Raw genomic sequence first — 21,266 nt, 5'->3', positions numbered from 1 at the left:
TGCAATGTTCTTCCTGTGATTGTTTTTAAGCACCTAAAAGTTAGGTGCTGTGACGCTCAGAACTGCAACACCTAAGTTCCTTAGTGGATCCCACCCAAACCGTCTTGAGTCACGCTAAATTCAGAGGACAAAATTATGAGGCATGTAAGCCACTGTCTGACTCGTGTGTTCAAATCTTCAGACTTTCCTTCCCATGTAGCATGAAATAAATTCATTTTTAAAAACGTCTTGAATGTGTATAATAGATGCTATAAAGTTATGGTAAGGTTAAAAGTAAGACATTAAATTGTTTAAACAAAATATTGAGATTTTCAGGAGACAGGGATTTCCCAAATCAGATAATATGAGAAGTGATATGATTAGAAGTATTTTGTGTGACAGTTTTAACATTTTCAGTCAAAGAACAGCTTATATTTCTGGCTGTTTTGGAAACCCTGAGACATTGCCATTGAAGAAAGGATGGTTGTGTGAAAAATTTGATGGATTAGGACTGAGTAGATCTGGGCTCAATTCCCAGCTCTGCCACAGAGCTCTCTATGATCTTGTGAAAGAATCTCTATGCCTCAGTCCCCCATCTGTTAAATGGGGCTAATAATGCTGCTTTTCTCTCATCCTTTGACTGTCTGGTCTGTTTAGATTGTACTGTTTCAAGGCAGGAATTGTCTCCTACTTTGTGTATGTACTGCACCTAGAACAACTGGGGTCATGAGCTTAACTGGGCCTGCCAAGTGCCCCTATAATGCATACAATAAATTATGATTGTCCAAAGTGAGTGAAATGAAGACAAATGATAAAGATCATAAATCTAGATATACGTATGGTAGGAAGAAGTGCTGCTGTTTTGATCTATTTCTATTCTGTATCCCCTATAGTCTTCTGTTTTTTAATATATGTCAAGGACACTCAGTGCTCTGGATGGGGACCCTTTGGTGTGGGGTTTGTGTAAGGAAGGCTGACATCTGAAATAAAAAGGTTATATTATTTTGTGGAAAGTAAATTTTATTTTTCCAAAATCTGATTATCGTAATCTGAGAAATTGGCATGAACACAGATGAAGAAATAATTTAAGTATAATAAGTTTAAGTACTAATGCTTTCTTTACTCTACCAACAGGTATCACTGTGGATAAGTATGGATTCATTTACTTTGTTGATGGTACCATGATTCGGAAGATTGATGAAAGTGGTGTGATCACAACAGTAATAGGTTCAAATGGTCTTACATCAACACAGCCACTGAGCTGTGACTCCGGAATGGACATCACTCAGGTAGACACCACTGATTTTCACGCATTGTTACCATTCAGCACATTGTGGAAATGGGTAACTATGTAAGGGTGCCCAGTTAATCAGTTAACACTGGATGGCGCAAAATTTCAGACATGTTTTTAAAGCAGTAGTGATATTTGATAGTGTATAAAGCTTACATTTAAATCATTAATATAAATCTAAGATATCTAATATAAATAGAAAAAGTATGCATGTGACTTTACCAAGTGGCCCACATATGTATTATGTGTATGTACAGGTGCTTATACTAATAATATATACAATTCTACACTGATTGCTTTAAAAAGTTACACACTACTTTTAGGTGTGTCCCTTAAAAGCAGGTGATATTAGTATCTGTATAGAAGTTTTGAGAACCTTCCTTTAGCCCAGCTTTCTGACACTGATGTGCTTGCATCACTTAACAGAGAAAAAAAATGATATATTGTTGCTGTCCAGATCTCTGCTGTGGAACGTTGTGGATGGTTGCTGGAAGAACTAACAAAATAGCAACTAAAAGATATAAAAGCTACAGCTTTTCAATACATTTTTAAAGCGCTTTTCAATTCTTAATTCAAAGACAATGTAACAGAAATTGAACAAAAAGACACTTTCCCCATCTGGTTTATTTTAAAAACCAGACAGACCTTTATACACAAAACAGCCAGCCTTTCAAAGTTAATGGGTAGCAACTCGAAAAGGCAGATGGTGTAGGCCAGCTTCTGCTTATTCAATGCTGGCTCTAAAATGAAGTAAAATTTATCTGCTTCAGACAACTAAAGGGAGTCAAGGACTCAAAACATTTACATTATGGGATGTGTGAGATTATATCTAGAGTCAAATGGGTTGGTTTCGTTTTTTATTTTTTCCTGTGTATTTTAATATTTTGCCATTGGAAACCACAACTGATACTTAGAGAACTCACCTGATCTGAGCTGTGCCTAATTTCAATCAAGGGTTTTAGTGGTAGCAGTTTACCGTGAGGGCCTGATGCTGCATTGCTTGAAGTCAAGGGAGATTCAGGCACACAAGGAATGCAGGAATAATGTCCTTGTTTGTATATAACAAGCTTCACTGTGAAGCCACAATGGTGGTCACGGGCCAGATTCAGCCTTTGGGGGGGGGGGAAACCTGCATGGAGTGGAAAACTCAGACATCCAAATCAGAGTTCTATTCTTGTCCTGTCAGAGAGAAGACTTGGTTCTCGTCTCCCCCAGAAAGTGCAGGGGTTCATATTGATAAACTAGTGGATGTCCTGGGATACATGTGGACTTCATGTAATCTCTGATGACCCATGCCTTCCCCACAGCTGCCTATGTCCCTAGTCACGATGCTATTGTCTACCATCTCCGTGACTACACCGTAACAGTCAAGAATGAGACCTTGAGGGAGTTGATAATGCATGGAGCATATCTTAACTACTTCTTGGATATACGTATAGCAACTGCCTGCTGTGTATGTGTAGCACTAGCTACCAAATCAGATATCTCTAAGGCCTGTAGGGAATCACATCATGCGGAACATCTGCTCCCTAGCTGCCTCGTTTCCTAGCTCTGGATCTGCATGGAGTCCTACTCCATGAAGCTCAGGCAAAGGGAACATCTACAGTATCATGGGTAAGGAAAAGCGTACCACTGAGCTAGCTCTTTTACTATTCAATGTCGTTTCCCCCACTGCCATTCTGACAGGTTTAGCTCCTTTTCATTTGTGAAAGCAGTAACGAAAATGACTTCTGATGAATAAACCCAGCTGGTTCATTACTGGAAATGGTTTTCACTGAATGTTTATCGTCACATAGTGGTGCAAACTGAGTGATCTAGGTGTATCCTTACTGCATACTCGAGGATAATTTTGAGATGCATCCAGAATGCATGCCAATAAATATTCAAGATATTGGTATTAATTGATAGCTTTATAAAGGACACCTATAAATATTTTTAAAAGCTATCCAAAGGATTTAATTCCTTTTTTAAAAATCAAAACGAGGTATTAAATCCATCCTGCATACATTTTGTAAATGATGTCACCTCACCCTTCATATAGTGAATCTTTCCAGATACAAGCCCTGGAATTTGTATCTGCAATTTGTAGAAGCATCTCTTGCTTTTTATTATTATCTCATTGATTTTCTCAAGGTACATAGCAAAATAGTCCCTAAATAAATGCCCCAGATTAAATGTCCTATGGAATTATTGAACCAAATTCTGCTTTCAGTCATGCTGGTGTAAATCAGCATGTCAATTAAATTACTCTTGAATTAAGTTGATGTCAATTAATTTATTCTTGAATTACATGCCTGTAAATGAGAGAATAATCTGGTCTTTTTTGGTCAAAATTTGCTCTCTGTTATACCCTTGTATCACCATTGACTGTTATGAGGTGACATAGATATAACTGAAACCAGAATTTGCCTCATCGCTGCATTAAATTGTATTTGGTTAAGTCTCAAATAGCATTTACATCAGAAATATGTGGTTTATTCACAAATTATGTGTTTAGAGGAACTTGTGAAATAGGTTGATAAAATCAACTCTAAAAACTTAATTTGCTCTGACAATAAAATGAATGACTTGTTCAAAATTAATATTTTTTTATTTACTGAAATACAAAAGTACTTTTGGAGTAAGCACACAATATAATTGCCCATTGCAAATACTGCTATACATGAATAGAACTTTCACTTTAATAGGTGAGTTGATTATGAAAGGGTTTAGTTAAATATTTCAATACCAATTTTGACCAGAAATATGTCTTAGAAATCACTAAGTACATGTCACTTACTTCCATCTCAGACTTGACTAAGGCATTGTTATTCCAAGTTCGTAAGGAAAAGGAGATTGGTTTGAGGTAGCTGCATGGTGAAGTGATGAATTTGCTCCACTTTTACCTATACAGAACATAGCTGAACTCTGTTTTGGTCACAACACAAGTCAAATGAATTTAGGGTTTTCAGCCAGATTTTCAAAAAAGTTCATGGCCACATATTCAAGTACTCAGCACCTGCATTTGAAGACAGAGTTTCTAAAGCACTCAGTTCCCTTTTAGATACCAGAATAAGGGCCAGATTCTCAAAAGGACTCAGCACCCATCAGTTCTCTTTGAGACACTAGTGGCCAGATTTTCAAGAGCTCAATGTGCTAGGTTATTTTTTGATGCATAAATGAGAGCCAAGCTCTTCTGAAAGTCTGGCCCCAAATGTGGGTCCCGAGCGTTGTTGAAAATCTTGCTGTAATTATCACTTGCGTAATTGACCAAACTGGCAGGAAAAAATGGCACAATTAATGCCCTCTGCTTATGAGAAGCCCATTTCTGAAGCATCACAATTCTTACTGATTACAACTGAAATGAATCAGAAGAGCTGTTGGGGAAGTTTAATAGGATCTGAATCTGCTCTCACTTACACCTGTTTTACACTGCTATAGTTCAGTGGAGTTTCTTTGGATTTACAACTGTAAGTGAGAGGTGAATCAGGCCTACATTATGTTTGGTTCCAGCAAATGCTAACAGTATTTAACTCTGTAGTGGGCTAAAATTCACGTGTAAAAGAGAAAAAATCTAGAACAGTGATATAAGCCTTCCTTCCTTCTGTCTTCACTGCTATGGAGAAAACTGAAGAGGGAATGTTGGTAGAAATGTCCACTTCCTAATCCATCATGTACCTTCTTCCCATGATAAATATGTGGCCTGATTCTTTACTGCCATGCACTTTGTTTAGTCATTTCCCCTGTGTAAAATGTAAAATGCTATAGATCTGTATCTGATAGCATTCTATACCCAATTGGGACTCAGTCCATACAAATACAAATAACTGCAAAGTGCCAGGCAGTGGAGAATCAAGCCCAAGATCTTTTCCTTAGTCTGTAAACTGTGGCCTTGTCCCTTCACTGTCAGTTCCACTGGTGATGACTCTTTGCCAAAGCGATAGCTACTGACTGATTGATAGTGTTCGTAACTGTCCCCACTGTGTTCTAAAATGACAGTTCTTATTTGACGATTTTCTGTCTTGACATTTGCACTTTATCAACCTTTCTTCAGCAGTTCTCCACTTGATGGATTCCGTATATTCTCTTGCTTCACCTAAAATTCAAAGCAACACTGCAAAATATTTTGCTCCTTCACAAAAATGTGACAAGATTTAATTATGATGGCAGTGTGTTCATACAGGTCAAGTTAAGGGATATGTGTTAGAATGATGAGAAAGAAGGAAAAGCCCAAGATATGGAGACTTTTTGAGAGCATTCCAAGCACTGGACGCCCCTCTTTTAATTAATTGTAAATTGCCAGAGGGAACTTTACTGTTAATGTGCTGAAGGTAAGAGAGAGAGTGCCGCAAAGCGAGAGTAAAGCTGAACGGACTGATTTAAAATGCGATTTAAGATGTCACGAATGCAAACACTGACAAATCTCTTGCAGTCAGAAGGACGGAAGGCAATACCACCAACAAACACTGGAGAGGGACAATTTGATGAAATACATGCTTGAAGACCTATTGAATGGAACAGAAAGCTTACAGAATGCTCTGAATTCCCCTGAAGGAAAATGTGAGAACCTGTTTCCCAAAATAAACAAAGCAGATAAATACATGACTTCTGCCGAGATGCACTTAGATGCAATAGAAGATTATGCGGAAGACAGAAAAAAGAGCCAATGAAAATGAGACGGATGCATATACACCCAGCTGCCAATATAAAAATTAATTTGATTCTAGAATGAAGCACTTTTGAACAATGTTGAGCATGGAACATAAGAAAGCATTTGCAAGATCACATTCATTTCTTTGAGCAGAATAATAGATCTATTTGCAGACTGAAGGAAGACGCAATATCTCCTGAGAAGTTTCATTACATTTGTGCTATTGGTGAAGCTTAAAACCTTTTTACTTCAGAAGAAATCCTACTTCTTCTGGGACAATTCTGCCTCTCCTTCACATGTTAAAGAAAAGATCAGAGAAGAAAACCCAGCCACTAGTAATATCTATGAGGAGGAAGAGTCTGTGTGATAAAAGAGTAAAGTGGTCCAGAGACCAATCCCCTTTTTCACCATGTTTATCTTCAACATTTACTTTTTGTCTCTGTTTAAACTCAACGATAATTCCATTTGGATATTAATGGCTTGGTCATTTTACAAGAGAGAGAAATAAAACAACAGCTCATGACTAGTGCTTTAGGTGGTATGACAATACAAATAATAATAGCTCTTAAAAAAGTAATTAAGGAAAAATATGTGGTATTCCTGTAAGTACAAGAGCTATGGAAGCTTCCTAATCATGTTGATTAAATTTTGCGGTAGGAATTCTATATTCAAATTGTGCTGGAGACTCTTCAGTCTAACAGAGAGAGGACAGCCACTTTGTTTTCATTTGAGCAGATCAGTACAAAAATAGACTTGCCTTTTATTTTTTGTCCCCCCTCTCTGAGGCTTATGATGATCTGTTAGTCTAGTCATGTTTAGTGGATGATACCATAAACATTTCAAGTCTCTGAGCACCATTAAGAAGAATTTTGAAAAAAAAGACAAAGGATTCTGCTGCTCTTATACTTGAAATCAATAAAGAAAACAAAACCCCCACCACAAAGTACCAAAATGATGCCTTATTTCTAGACCTTCAGCTCTCACTGAGGTCCCTTCTTTAAAGAAATGAAGTAAAAAAATGAGGTGTTCTTCTTCGAGTGATTGCTCATATCCATTCCAGTTAGGTGTGCGCCCCGCTCGTGCACGTTCGTCAGAAACTTTTTACCCTAGCAACTCCAGTGGACCAGCAGGTTGCCCCCTAGAGTGGCGCCGCCATGGCACTCGATATATACCCCTGCCGGCCCACTCGCTCCTCAGTTCCTTCTTACCGCCGTGTCGGTCGTTGGAACTGTGGAGCGCGGCATTGCTGTCCTCCACGTCCCTAGCTCTCCTTCGTTTTACGTTTCATAGTTGTAGTTAGTAGTAAATAGTTATAAAAGTATAGTTAGTTAATTGTTGTTTGTAAATAGTTGTAAATACTTATTAGCGGGTTTGGGCCGTAGCCCTTCCCGGCACCCGGCACTGGGCCCATGCCTGGTTCGCCGGGCTTCAAACAATGCTCAGCCTGTAAGAAGCCGATGCCGACCAGCGATCCCCACGACGCTTGCCTAAAGTGCCTGGGGGAATCGCACATTTCTGACAAATGCCGCATTTGCAAGGCTTTTAAGCCTAGGACAAAAAAGGAGAGGGACCAGAGATTAAGGACTCTCCTTATGGAAGCGGCACTGAACCCGGTAACTTCGACGCAGACCGTCGCCTCTACACCGGCACTGGACCGCGCTGGCACCGGAAAGACACCCCGGCACCGTCCTTCCCCGGCACCGGGACCCGAAGCAAGGCCCTCGAAGTCTGCGATTCCATCCAGGCAGACTCGAGTGGAGCGCCTGGCACCTACCTCGGCCGCGGCACCACCAGCAGGGATCCCGTCGACTCCGGGCCCTGAGGGTCTGTCGAGTCCGGTCCCTCCTAGCTCCCCCATAAGATCTGGGGTTGAGCTATTGGTCCCATCAACGCCGGAGACCTTCGCTTCGGCACGGGACCTGATCGCTCTTACAGAGCCAACCCAGCCTCAACCCCCGGTACCCCCGGTGCGGGTTGTATCCAGAGGCAAGCTGACGACGATGAGAGCGCCGTCTCAGGACTCACCCAGCTGGCACCGATCGCTGTCGAGGTCGTGACTCCATGGACGCTTTCGCTCCCGGCGCCGCTCGCAGTCCTGGCACCGCTCCCCTCGGCAGTACCGGTCGCACTCACGGTGCTGGTCATCCTCCAAACAGTCTCGGTCTGGATCAAGTCACCGCTACCGGCACCAGGACTCTAGGAGCCGTTCCCGTCGGTGATCAACTCCCCGGTCGACCTCCCGGCACCGAGCTGGTGGCAGGTCCTGGTCCCGGTCGGCCTCCCGGCGCCGCGTCGGAGGCAGGTCCCGGTCCCAATCCCGGCACCGAGTCGGAGGCAGGCCCCGATCCCGATCCCGGCACTGGTATGATTCCCGGTACCGGTCCCCGGCACCGAGAACATCTTCGGCGTCAGGACTAAGGGATCCCTACCAGCCGCGTTCGGCCCCTCCATGGCCTTCCAGACAGCCGTCTGTCTCGTCACAGACAGACAGTGTATATGCGCTGGACACAGACAGACACGCGGCCCTCTTTCAGGACCCTCCTCCGCAGGACCAGGGACCGCAGCAGTGGGGGTTCTGGACACCCTGGGGGTACCACCAAGCCCAGGGCCCTCAACAACTTCCTCCTCAGCCTGCGACGGCTGAGCGCAGGGCACCGGAGGCATCGCTGTCTCGCCCCCCTCCCTCTCCGGAAGGGGAGGACAGGTCCAACCAGCAGGACCCTGAGCTCCCTCAGGAGTCAGAGGCGCGGGTTCAGACAGAGCCCCCCGTGGACGGTCTTTTGCCAGGGGTCTCCTCATCGTCCTCTCCCGATGAGGCAGTGGCAGGCACATTTTCCACCAGCCCTCCCCCACTCGACCTCAGGGCGCACCAGGACCTCCTCAGGCACGTAGCGCAGAACTTAAACCTGCAAGCTGAGGAGGTCTCCGAGATCGAAGATCCCGTGGTGAGCATCCTCTCGGCAGATGCTCCCACCAGGGTTGCCCTGCCCTTTATTAGGACTATCCAGGCCAACGCCAATACCATCTGGCAGTCGCCGGCCTCCATTCCTCCTGCTGCACGAGGCGTGGAGCGTAAATACATGGCTCCCTCCAGGAGTTATGAGTACCTCCATGTTCACCCGACACCGTGCTCCCTCGTAGTGCAGTCGGTGAACGAGAGGGAGCGTCACGGACAAGAGGCCCCAGCACCCAAGTCCAAGGAGGCGAGGCGTATGGACCTCCTAGGCCGCAAGGTCTATTCGGCGGGTGCCCTCCAGCTCAGGGTCTCCAACCAACAAGCCCTCCTTAGCTGCTACGCCTATAACTCCTGGGTGACAGCAGATAAGTTTAAGGAGCTGTTGCCACAGGATGCGCGTCAAGAATTTGCGGCAATTCTTGACGAGGGCAAGAAGGTCGCAAGGACCTCATTGCAGGCCTCCTTGGACGCAGCAGACTCGGCCGCTCGAACCCTCTCCTCAGGGGTTACAATGCGCCACATCTCCTGGCTTCAGGTTTCTGGCCTTCCACCAGAGCTCCAATATACCATCCAGGACCTCCCGTTCGAAGGTCAGGGCCTATTCTCGGAGAAGACAGACCCCAGGCTAAAAAGTCTGAAGGACAATCGGGTCATCATGTGCTCCCTAGGGATGCACACGCCCGGGACACAGCGCAGACCCTTCCGGCCGCAACAACAGCAGCAGCGCCGGCTGTATCCCCAGTTCCGCCAGCGGCAGGACCTCAATAGGTGCCGTGGCAGAAATGGCAGGCGCAGACAGTCGGGCAACCAAGGGGGGCAGAACCAGTGCTCCTCCAAAGCCCCACCTGGGCCCAAACCTTCATTTTGAAGGTGCGCCCGAGGGCGTGGTACCAGTTTCCCCCACGGATCCTTCCCCCCCATTTTCCAGCCGCCTTTCATTTTTCCTCCGGGCTTGGACCCAAATAACATCCGACCGCTGGGTCTTACGCACTGTGCAGACGGGATACCGTCTGCAGTTTACATCTTACCCTCCCTCCCACCCCCCACCCTCGTCCCTCTTCAGGGACCCCTCTCACGAGCAATTCCTCTGCCAGGAGGTGCAGACGCTCCTCGTCAAAGGAGCCATAGAGGCGGTTCCAGAGAACGAGAAGGGCAAGGGGTTTTATTCCCGCTACTTTCTGATCCCCAAGGCCAAGGGAGGCCTCAGACCTATCCTCGACCTGCGGAAACTCAACAAACATATGGTGAAGTTGAAGTTCCGCATGGTATCCCTGGGGACCGTTATCCCATCTCTGGATCCTGGAGACTGGTACGCCGCCCTCGACATGCAGGACGCTTACTTTCATATCGCCATATTGCTGCAACACAGACGTTTCCTTTGGTTCGTGGTCGACCACCATCATTACCAATTTGCGGTCCTCCCGTTTGGCCTCTCCACGGCCCCGAGGGTATTCACGAAATGCATGGCAGTCGTCGTCGCATATCTTCGGCGCAGTCGCATTCACGTGTTCCCTTACCTCGACGACTGGCTGATTCGAGGCACATCAGAGCTGCAGGTCCGCAACCACGTCCGCAGGATCAGCGGACTCTTTGCTACCTTGGGCCTCATTATCAACGTGGACAAGTCCACTCTGCTCCCCACGCAGAGGATAGAGTTCATCGGGGCCGTTCTGGACTCCACCTTGGCCAGGGCCCTTCCGACGTTGCCCAGGTTCCAGTCACTGTCGGCCATCATTCAACGCTTGCAGGCGGCCCCCCTGACCTCTATAAGGACATGCCTAACCCTCTTAGGCCACATGGCGGCCTGCACATTTGTGACAGGTTATGCGCGGCTCCACATGAGGCCCCTCCAATCTTGGCTCATCGCGCAGTACTGGCCGACCAGACATTCGCTGGACACAGTTATCACCATCCCCCAGGGGAGTATTGGATTCCCTCCGGTGGTGGCTAGACCAGTCCGTCGTGTGTGCGGGGCTCCCGTTTCATCCCCCCAACCCTCAGTATCCCTAACAACGGATGCCTCAGACCTGGGCTGGGGGGCCCACCTCGGAACCCTGAGGACACAGGGCCTGTGGTCCCCTCAGGAAGTGGACCTCCACATCAACATACGGGAGTTGAGAGCGGTCCGTCTTGCTTGTCAAGCGTTCTCCCATCAGCTTCGAGGTCGCTGTGTCGCGGTATTCACCGACAACACGACGACCATGTACTATGTCAACAAGCAGGGCGGCACGAGATCCTCTCCCCTATGTCAGGAGGCGATGCGGCTCTGGGACTTTTGTATAGCCCACTCCATTCACCTCATGGCTTCCTTCCTCCCCGGAGTACGGAACACGCTAGCAGACCGCCTGAGCAGATCCTTCCTCTCACACGAGTGGTCCCTTCGCCCAGACGTCGCCCTCTCACTCTTCCAGAGGTGGGATTGTCCCCGGGTGGACCTCTTCGCATCCAGGGGGAACAGGAAATGCCAGGCGTTCTGCTCCTTTCAGGGCCGGGAGCCCGGGTCGGTAGCGGACGCCTTCCTTATCCCATGGACGGCCCACCTGTTCCATGCGTTCCCTCCGTTCCCGCTGGTCCACAAGGTCCTTCTGAAGGTGCGCAGGGACAGGGCCCGCGTGATTATGATAGCTCCAGCGTGGCCCAGGCAACATTGGTACCCCATGTTGCTGGACCTGTCCATAGCCGACCCAGTCCCCCTGCCCCTTCACCTGGACCTGATCACCCAGGACCACGGCAGGCTCTGTCACCCGGACCTCCAGTTGCTGCACCTCACGGCATGGCTCCTGCGTGGCTGACCAGGTCCGAATTACGCTGCTCTACCCCGGTACGTGAAGTACTCCTGGGCAGCAGGAAGCCTTCCACCAGAGCGACGTACTCGGCCAAGTGGAAGCGTTTCTCCTGTTGGTGCACGGAGAGGGGTTTCCTCCCTATGGAGGTTTCTGTCGCCAATATTTTAGACTACATCTGGTCCCTCAAGCAGCAGGGCCTGGCGATATCATCCCTTCAGGTTCACCTGGCGGCTATCTCCACCTTTCATCCGGGTGGGGATGGCCGCTCGGTTTTCTCTCACCCGACGGTGACTAGATTCCTGAAGATCCTAGAACGTCTCTATCCCCAGGTCCGACCCCCTGCCCCTACCTGGGATCTCAACCTGGTTCTGGCTCGGCTCATGGGCCCTCCTTTTGAGCCGTTAGCGACTTGCTCCCTGCTCGGTCTCTCCTAGAAGACTGCCTTTCTAGTGGCCATCACCTCAGCTAGACGGGTGTCGGAACTCCGGGCCCTCACGGTAGATCCCCTATATACGGTCTTCCATAAAGACAAGGTGCAGCTGAGACCGCACCCTGCCTTTCTCCCCAAGGTGGTCTCAGCCTTTCACGTCAACCAGGAGATCTTCCTCCCCGTCTTTTTCCCGAAGCCTCATTCGTCATGCAGGGAGCAACAACTCCACTCGCTTGATGTCCGTCGGGCTCTCGCGTTTTATGTGGAGAGGACCAAACCGTTCCGCAAATCCCCCCAGCTTTTCGTGGCAGTAGTGGACCGAATCAAGGGGCTTCCCATTTCCTCACAGAGGATATCCTCGTGGGTAACGTCCTGTATCAGGACCTGCTATAACTTGGCTCACGTCCCTACGGGCCGTGTGACTGCGCACTCTACCAGGGCGCAGGCGTCATCGCTGGCTTTCCTCGCCCGCGTGCCCATCCAAGAGATCTGTCGGGCAGCGACCTGGTCATCGCTCCACACCTTCACTTCCCACTACGCCCTGGTCCAGCAGTCCAGAGATGACGCGGCCTTCGGCTCTGCAGTGCTCCATGCCGCGACTTCTCACTCCGACCCCACCGCCTAGGTAAGGCTTGGGATTCACCTAACTGGAATGGATATGAGCAATCACTCGAAGAAGAACAGACGGTTACTCACCTTTGTAACTGTTGTTCTTCGAGATGTGTTGCTCATATCCATTCCACACCCGCCCTCCTTCCCCACTGTCGGAGTAGCCGGCAAGAAGGAACTGAGGAGTGGGTGGGCCGGCAGGGGTATATATCGAGCGCCATGGCGGCGCCACTCTAGGGGGCAACCTGCCGGCCCACTGGAGTTGCTAGGGTAAAAAGTTTCCGACGAACGTGCACGCGCGGCGCGCACACCTAACTGGAATGGATATGAGCAACACATCTCGAAGAACAACAGTTACAAAGGTGAGTAACCGTCTTTTCTTTGTTGTCCATGGATAATATAAACCTGCTATTTCTCCAGTTAGTTTTTAGGAAAAACAGTAATCAGGACCCACATTTTGAATGCAAAAACAAACAAGGGGGGAGGAGCCTCTTTTAGGATTTGGGAAAAAGAGGGAAGAACCCTTTACTGACCTTCTCTATACATCATAAGGAAGATTATACAGGACGTAACCCTTTTAATTTTTTTGGTAAGTCCTGTTTCAGTAATGGGAGCTAAGGGAGCTCAGCACCTCACAGGGTCAAACTCTTAAATAGAAATAATGGCTGTGGGGCTTATGCAATCAGACCCCTAAATAATGATAAACTTGTTTTTATGGATGTAATTTTAGAATATCAGACGGAAGGAATGAACATTTCATCGGAGCCAATCAAATTACCTTGTCAATGAATCTGAAATACTATTCACACAGACATGTCACATGTTATTTGGGGGACTCATGAAAGAACAGCAAAAAAAGACCACAGTTTTTCTACCAAAAAGCCCCAAGTGACTGTTTGTATTAGTCAACTGCAAAATAGCAATTTATTCCACATTTCTGCTGTAAATACAGTATCACTGAATAAAATACTCCTAAGTTTTAATCAACTCTTCTAAAAATTGCATTCCGCTTTTTCCATGTTGTTTATCTGTGCTATCGCAGAAGTATTTAACTTAGGGAATATTAGCTGCTTCTTCTGCTCTATGCTGAAAAGAAGGATCCTTGGCAGACCTAAATTTATGAAAGACACATGGTTTTTTTTTCTGCTTTACATTTAGAATAAAATAATCCTTAAATCTGTTGTTTCTAGTGGCAACAAGCACTGATAATTGCCAGCATAGATACTGCATATGCTGCTGCTACATGAAAAATGGGGGGACTATTTTTTGCCATTGACTTCTACAAAGGATTTCATAAATCTACTCTGTTTTTATATGGTAGATGTCATATGTTATCTCTCTCAAACTCTGTCACATACGGCATTATCTAGCTAGACAAACTGATAATGCGCAGGCCTGTATACATATAATCACAGCCGGATCCAAAGTCTACTGAAGTGAATGGATCCATTGACTTCAATAGGCTTTGGATCACCATCAGATCTGCCAAGTGTTATGAATCCTGTGTGACTCACATCTGGCAGTCTTGCAACCCATTCCCGTAGCCCATTTGGAGTCATGCATCCAGCTGGGCTGCAAAGAGAGTCTGTAGTTGCTCCTCTAGTCCACAAGAGGGCTACTGCTTGTTCTCCTTAGCCTCTGATCTTTCTACTCCTCCTCCTGGGTCTGAGCAGGGCCTTCAAGGAATAGGGTCTGGAAGAGGCAGGTGGCTGGCAGGGAAAGAAGCGGGAGAGGGTTTCATCCCTATTCCTGCCCCTGTGCCACCTAGAGAGTCACCCAGATAGCCTCAGCTATCTTCCCATCTAGCACCCAGCATCCCCTCTACCACATGCAGCCCCAGACCGCTATCGACCAAACAGCACCCCAGCATCCACCCATCTACCACCCCATGACATCCTCCTCCCCAGCCCCATCCATGCCACCTTTGGCTGAACAAGGAAGACCCCCCCCCCGAACTTGGATATCCTATGGCTCTTTGGGGAATGAATCCCTGGTGTAGACAGCTGCCCCTTTTCAAGGCTTTATTGCCCTTCTCCTCCATCCCTAATGGCACAGTGTGACTCTAGCATAATCGGTGATATTCTTGACTGGTGCTAGCCTGGGCCTGCCAAGTATCTCTTGCAGTGCAGACTCAGTGTGCTTTAATGTAGCTTCAAACTGCATTAATGCCTCACCAGATTTCCACATGTAAATCTGGCATATTGGCAGGGGTCAATATGGGGAACAGCTAGTCCCGTGCTCTGCTCAGGGGCCTCCTTCACCCAGTGCCCAACCCCAGGAGCAGGGCCAGCTCCAGCTTTTTTTGCCGCCCCAAGCAGCCAAGAAGAAGAAGAAAAAGATAAAGCCACGATCAGTGGCACTTCAGCAGCAGCTCTCCCGCGCTGCTTCATTCTTCGGTAGTAATTCAGCAGCTGGTCCTTCCCTCTGAGAGGGACTGAGGGACCCACCACCGAATTGCCGCCGAAGACCCAGACGTGCCACCCCTTTCCATTGGCTGCCCCAAGCACCTGCTCTGGTGCCTGGAGCGAGCCCTGACCGGGAGGTACTGTATGGGATCATGAGAGAAAGGACCGATGGAGATGGCATTTCACAGGAGGGAGGTTCCCCAGTGCAGAGTCCCCTCCGTGTGTGCAGGCAGAGAGGATGATTGGTTCTTTGTAATTTATCTTCCATACTGTGTAGTTCCTGAACTGCCTAATGAAATCTCAGTTAGCTGCTTACCTTACTTTTCATTCCTTAAGCATGCGTAACCTTTGAGTGCATCTCTCAGTTAAAAAGTGTTTCAGTATGACAGAATCTAGTTGATGAGTTATATGTGTCAGAGGCCTTGTATCCACAGTACTGAATTACATGGCCATAGATTTTTTGATATTGCTTTGCCAGATTGGTGAAATCCTATACAGGGCACTTACTGATGACTTAAGTCAATTTTTTTTTTGTTCTGTTAAGATGAAATATTGGGCAGAAGTTATAAATAAAGAGTAGGTATGTTTGACTCCTTGAGATACTTACAAAAACTGTCAAACTACTGACAGATAACTGGATAACTAGACCTGGCCTGACACCATGCTGACCAAACCCAGAAATAATGTCTGTAAGTAATACAACATATAGACATTATATGAAAACAAATTTTCAAATAGTCTTATGAGGACACAACATACAACAAAGTTTGCTTTAAACCTATTTGTCTTCCCATATACCACCAAGTGGCTGGGTGAGGACCCTGACTATAGTAGAATTGGTGCGCAGCTGGGGAGTGAGATATTCTGACCCTGTGAACGACCCCCACATCCTTGTGCATCATAGAGTTAAAGTCACCCCTGTGCAAACACTCAGCAGTAGGCCTGAGCACTGCTCAAGTGCCATTTAAGTTTTATATTGAAGGCTTAAGAATCACATTAGTGGCCAATAGGCCTTGTGCTGGCCCTCTGCGCAGGAGAGAATTTCAACCAATACTGCATCTTGTCAAGGAGACTCACTTCATCACAGCTAGCAGGAGTGTTCTGGAGGCAGGGCCAGTGGAGCTAGAAAGACCCATCCTGGCCCCTGGGAACCTCCCTTGGAGACATCTTTGTGACTGGGGTTGTATACAAAGGCAAGGGTTTGGCTCTTCAAAAATATTTGTCAGATGAACCTCTATCCCAAGAAGACCTGAATGGGATCAGAATATTAACAAAGCTTAGGTGACGGAACAGCAATAGGAAGCACTGACCAAGAATTAAAAGGGTGAGATTTGATGGAGGTATAATAAATATATATTGGATTTTTTAAAAAAAGATTAGAAGGCCTGACATACTTGTGCATGCTCTGTCTTGTGAGTAACCTGTATTTCTACCAGTGAGATTGTGGATATTATTAAATCAGACCAATCTGTATATATTTAGTCAAAGATCATCCAGGGATGTAGCTTCTTTCATTTGTTTTAAGTGAATTAAACATCTGAAGTTTTCCTGGGAGCTGACTTCACTATCTGTAGTCCAAACCTTTCAAGATGCCTAATGTAGTCTAGTTTGGCTTTTGGAAACACTGCAAAGTTAAGATGAGAGAAGCTGCGTGGACTGGTACAATCCTAGGTTCCAAACTGAGAATATGGTAATCCTCAACTTCTGAGCACAGCAATCACCAGAGCTGGCATTTCCCTCTTTGCAGAGCTCCATCACATATTTGGATTGAAATCCTGGCTCCACTGAAGTCAATGGGGAAGTTTTGCCATAGATTTCAGTGGGGCCAGGATTTCACTCTGGGGTGTCAGAGTCTCCTCTCACATGGTATAAATCAGGAGTAACTTGACTGAAATCAATGGTGTAAAGCCAGTATAAGTGCAGAGGATAATTAGGCTTATAATTTTATAATCAGCACAGTGAATTTTTAAATAGTTTCCAGCTGAAGAGTTGCATTTCAAAGCCAATTAAATAAAGGTTAGACCTAGTTGCTTAATTGAAAACATAACAACAGGGTAGGCGATCAATGAAATAAGGTCTGATGAAGTGGGTATTCACCCACAAAAACTTATGATCCAATACATCTGTTAGTCTTTAAGGTGCCACAGGACTCATTGTTGCTTTTTAATGAAATAAGGGTGATTTAAAAAAAAATAGTAGAGCAATACTTCTGACCTGCAAATTGCTTTAAGTGCCCTGGGGAATCTGGAGCTCTGTAGATCTTGTCAAAACAATACAGTAATATGAACAAGTTCCAAAGAGCAGGACTTCGTAGCTCGTCAGCAAGAGAGAACTCTACAGAATATTGATTCCCTTGTTGCCTTCATAGTTCTTGGGTCTCAAGACCAAAGCTTGTACAAAATGAGGTAAGACCAAAGAGAGTTCAGTACTGAAAAGATTTGCTTTTTATTAGACATAGGACTAAATTCTGCCCTAAGTTACGCTTGCGACCTGGTTGAAGTCAACTGAAAGAGAGCGAGAGTGAGAACAGCCACATAAAGGATGGAGATCACAGAGAGCAGCTACAACATGGCAAATGAGGGAGTAGACATAAGAACAAAATAATGTGAGAAAGAAGAGAAGCTCCTTCTATATTAAGAGTCAAGAGAGAAAGAGATAGTGAGGTTGCAAGAGGCGAGTGTCAAGGAAGAATTTGGCCAATGCCCTGCTATAGAATACCAGTTAGAGGTTAAGTTTTTAGGTGTGCATCATAAAATTCGGGACCGAGAGAAATCCAAACAGAACAATAGTGAGCAACATCTTGTACAATATATTCTATTGACAATAGCCATCCCATTTACAAGCAAATTAGGTAAAATATCTGAAGGACATTTTGCTTTTTCAAACTGGGCCTTCATCTCCTGCTGATAGATTCCATTGGAACAGGTAGGGTATGCAAAATGATATGCCACTTTGGAGAATTAATTTAAGAAGTTTAATAATGTAGGTCACATTTTAGGAAAATCATAAACGACTGAACATCATTCAGTATCCACTCAATCAAACCCTCAAAGCAGAAAGAGAAACTGAACAGCATGAAGTGAGAAGTGATGAAAGTCATGAAACTGTTAGGTTCTCCATCTGTATGTACATTTCACACCCAAACAAATCTTTGAATAGATGCTACTAGATTTCTTTATAACTCTTCAGTGCTAGATTTATGAATCAATATCACTGGCTTCAAGAGACCAAACCTTCTCAGTTTTTTCAATTCTGACCATAAACTGTAATAAACACCTAGGAAGGTTTGATAAAAGGTCTCTCTAAAGTTTTGGGTAGCAGGATAGGGCCCGATTCTGTAAACCCTGTATGACTCATGAGCAATCCCTCTGTTTTGCAACAGCATGTTTCAGCTTAGCAGCCAGAAGGAAGATGTGGCTCTTGCCATTTGCTTAAGCAAGGTAAGGAAAACTCTCTAGGTTTCCTGGTAAGGAAAGAAAGAAAAGTGGAAGGTGAGAAGAGAGAAAAATGGGGAGACAGATTTGAGAAATGGGAGGAAAGAGAAAGAGGAGGCAAAGCGGGGAAGAGAAACAGGAGGAACTGAAAAAATAGGGAAAGGAGAAAAATGGGAAGGGGGAACATACTGGAAAAAATGCTAGAATTATTGTTCCAGTGCTCTGAAGTTTGTGTAGGTCACAGTCTTGCAAAGACTTAATGTACATGCTTAACTACACTCCTTGGAAGTAGACCCTTTATAGTCAGTAACTTTACTCAAAATGTGTAAAGTTTTGCATGTGGCTAAGTCTTTGCAGGATCAGGGTCTTACTTGTTGATTCTGTTTAATAATAATGAGGATGAATGTTAACTACTCTTGTAATCAGCTGAAGTTTTTAAGTTCTCATTACACTCTATCCTAGACCTTGGGGTCAAGATTTACCAAGTCAAGGGGAGCTGCTAGCTGCTTAGCTATTTAGAAAATCATGCCACTTATTTAAGTGTCTAACTGTGGGCTTAGGAACTGAACTTTAGGTTGCTATTTTTGAAAGCCTTCGCCCTGGAGTTTGTATGAGGAAACTGGGCATGTCTTTATGTTATCTTGAGCCCTGTGCTTTCTGATTATTGGCTAGATATTGGCACATTTGGCAAATTGACTGTCACAGATTGGTCTGTGTCACAGCAGCGCCATATCTGCTCCAGGCTTGCTTTTATAACTGATCCTTTTAATGTTTGCCCAAACATATACTGCAGCAGTAACAAACACCCTGGCTGATACCAACTTAAAACAAGGGGGCTCCTCAATAACTGGGTTGTGATTCCAACATTTTCCAGTATGTTTCCTTAAAAGCCCCTAATAATGTAAATATTTATCATCTTTGAGAGTTTCTACATGGAATACAGTCTCTTGTTTGTGCTGAATAATACAACCAGCCTAGTTATTATTGATTATTTAGAGAGTAAGCAGCAGTACTTGTTTGCTTTTAATATTGGATGACAGCTATTTAAACAACATTGATTTTGTATAGTGTGACAGACCCAGGTCAGTGGGATACAGGAGTCTGGTAGAGGGCAAATATACTGGTCACTGGATGAGTAGTTTTCTGTTCCCGGAGTGACCAGAGCAGGGGCTGCACTAGAGTAAACAGGAACCTGCTAGAACCAATTAAGGCAGACAGGCTGATTAGAACACCTGCAGCCAATCAAGGCAGGCTAATCAGGGCACCTGGGTTTAAAAAGGAGCTCACTCCAGTCGGGGGGGGGGGTGGGGGGCAGAGCCAGAGGAGAGGAAGTGTGTGTGAGGAGCTGGGAGCAAAAGGTGCAAGGAGCTGAGAGTGAGAGGGTGTGCTGCTGGAGGACTAAGGAATACAAGCTTTATCAGACACCAGGAGGAAGGTCCTGTGGTGAGGATAAACAAGGTGTTTGGAGGAGGCCATGGGGAAGTAGCCCAGGGAGTTGTAGCTGTCATGCAGCTGTTACAGGCGGCACTATAGACAGCTGCAATCCACAGGGCCCTGGGCTGGAACCCGGAGTAGAGGGTGGGCCCGGGTTCCCCCCAAACCTCCCCACTCCTGATCAGACACAGGAGAAGTTGACCAAGACTGTGGGAAAGATCACTGAGGTGAGCAAATTTGCCAATAAGCGCAGGACCCACCAAAGTAAAGGAGGAACTTTGTCACAATAGTTAAAATATTTATTATGTAAATATGTATGGAAAATTAGATTCCAGAATATCTACAAGATTTAGTGGATAAAATGAACTTTGAGGCTTTTTTCTATGGAGGTTCAAATCTTGTCAATCTAATCTCAGTAACCTTGTAGGAACTATGTTTTCCTTGATTTTTCGTGATCACATATTTACATCTGGGCACATCTTCTAGACAACAGCACCTGACCCAAGTATAATGGGGTTGAGTATTAGGAATCACCTTGTGTCAGCTGGTCTTTTTTATAATCTTTTGGAAAAGTGCTGTAGAATTTAATAGAAAAGTGCAAATTTTTCTATAAGTTCTCTTGAACCATTCTGTGCATATTATTAGAGGATTCCGCACCTGCTCTAGAATGCTATAGGACGATTTTTTAAAAAAACTGTAAAAAGGAATGTATTTGCTATTAAATTCTGCAGGGTTATAGAATATTTTCCATAGAGCTGTTTCTACAGGAAATCTATTGGCTTCATCCCTATTAAATTATATAGGAATTTTCCATATGGACATCCTGCCGTAACCAAGAAGTGCAAAACACCTTATTCTTTCCTCCTCCTCACTTTCCCCTTGCATGAGTGGAGTTTTTGTTTGCTTGGGCTTGCATGTTTCACGATACAGTTCTTGTCACACTAATGAACCTTGCTTTTTGTTTTGAAAGCAGTGCTGCTATTCATCTGAGTCCCTTGCGGGGGGTGGGGGGTGAGTTCTATAGCCTTGATCTAGATGTTGAGAAAATTCTGTCTCTGGCACTCCCAAATCTCGCTCTCATGATCAACAGACCCAGTCCAGATTTTGCTTTGAAAGCTCTGTTTGGTGATGGGGTCAATGCAGAATCAGACTGGAGAATGTAGCTCTTGTGAGAGGTTGTGGTTACTATGAGACACGCAAACTCTTGGGCAGCTGGACCAAGCCTATGGGAAGCTTTGACTGTGAAAGCAGATACCTTGAGTTTGACTCTGTATTCAGCAGGACCTGACTGCTATAAGCAGAGCATTAGAGT

At 45.6% G+C, this 21,266-nt stretch overlaps 1 protein-coding gene across 11 annotated transcripts in view; it reads left to right on the top strand.

The window, feature by feature from the left end:
* TENM1 (teneurin transmembrane protein 1) overlaps nt 1-21,266 on the top strand; it is a 1,412,425-nt gene that overhangs the window by 1,344,442 nt on the left and 46,717 nt on the right. For all 11 annotated transcript variants that reach the window (XM_050964456.1, XM_050964455.1, XM_050964457.1 and 8 more), the window contains one exon: nt 1,114-1,268. In XM_050964456.1, the coding sequence (XP_050820413.1) occupies nt 1,114-1,268 (155 nt within the window). The remainder of the gene's footprint in view (nt 1-1,113; nt 1,269-21,266) is intronic.

This window comes from Gopherus flavomarginatus, chromosome 8 (genome assembly GCF_025201925.1).
Source record: "Gopherus flavomarginatus isolate rGopFla2 chromosome 8, rGopFla2.mat.asm, whole genome shotgun sequence".
NCBI classification, from domain to species: domain Eukaryota; kingdom Metazoa; phylum Chordata; order Testudines; family Testudinidae; genus Gopherus; species Gopherus flavomarginatus.
This window is presented reverse-complemented; position numbering and strand designations above follow the sequence as displayed.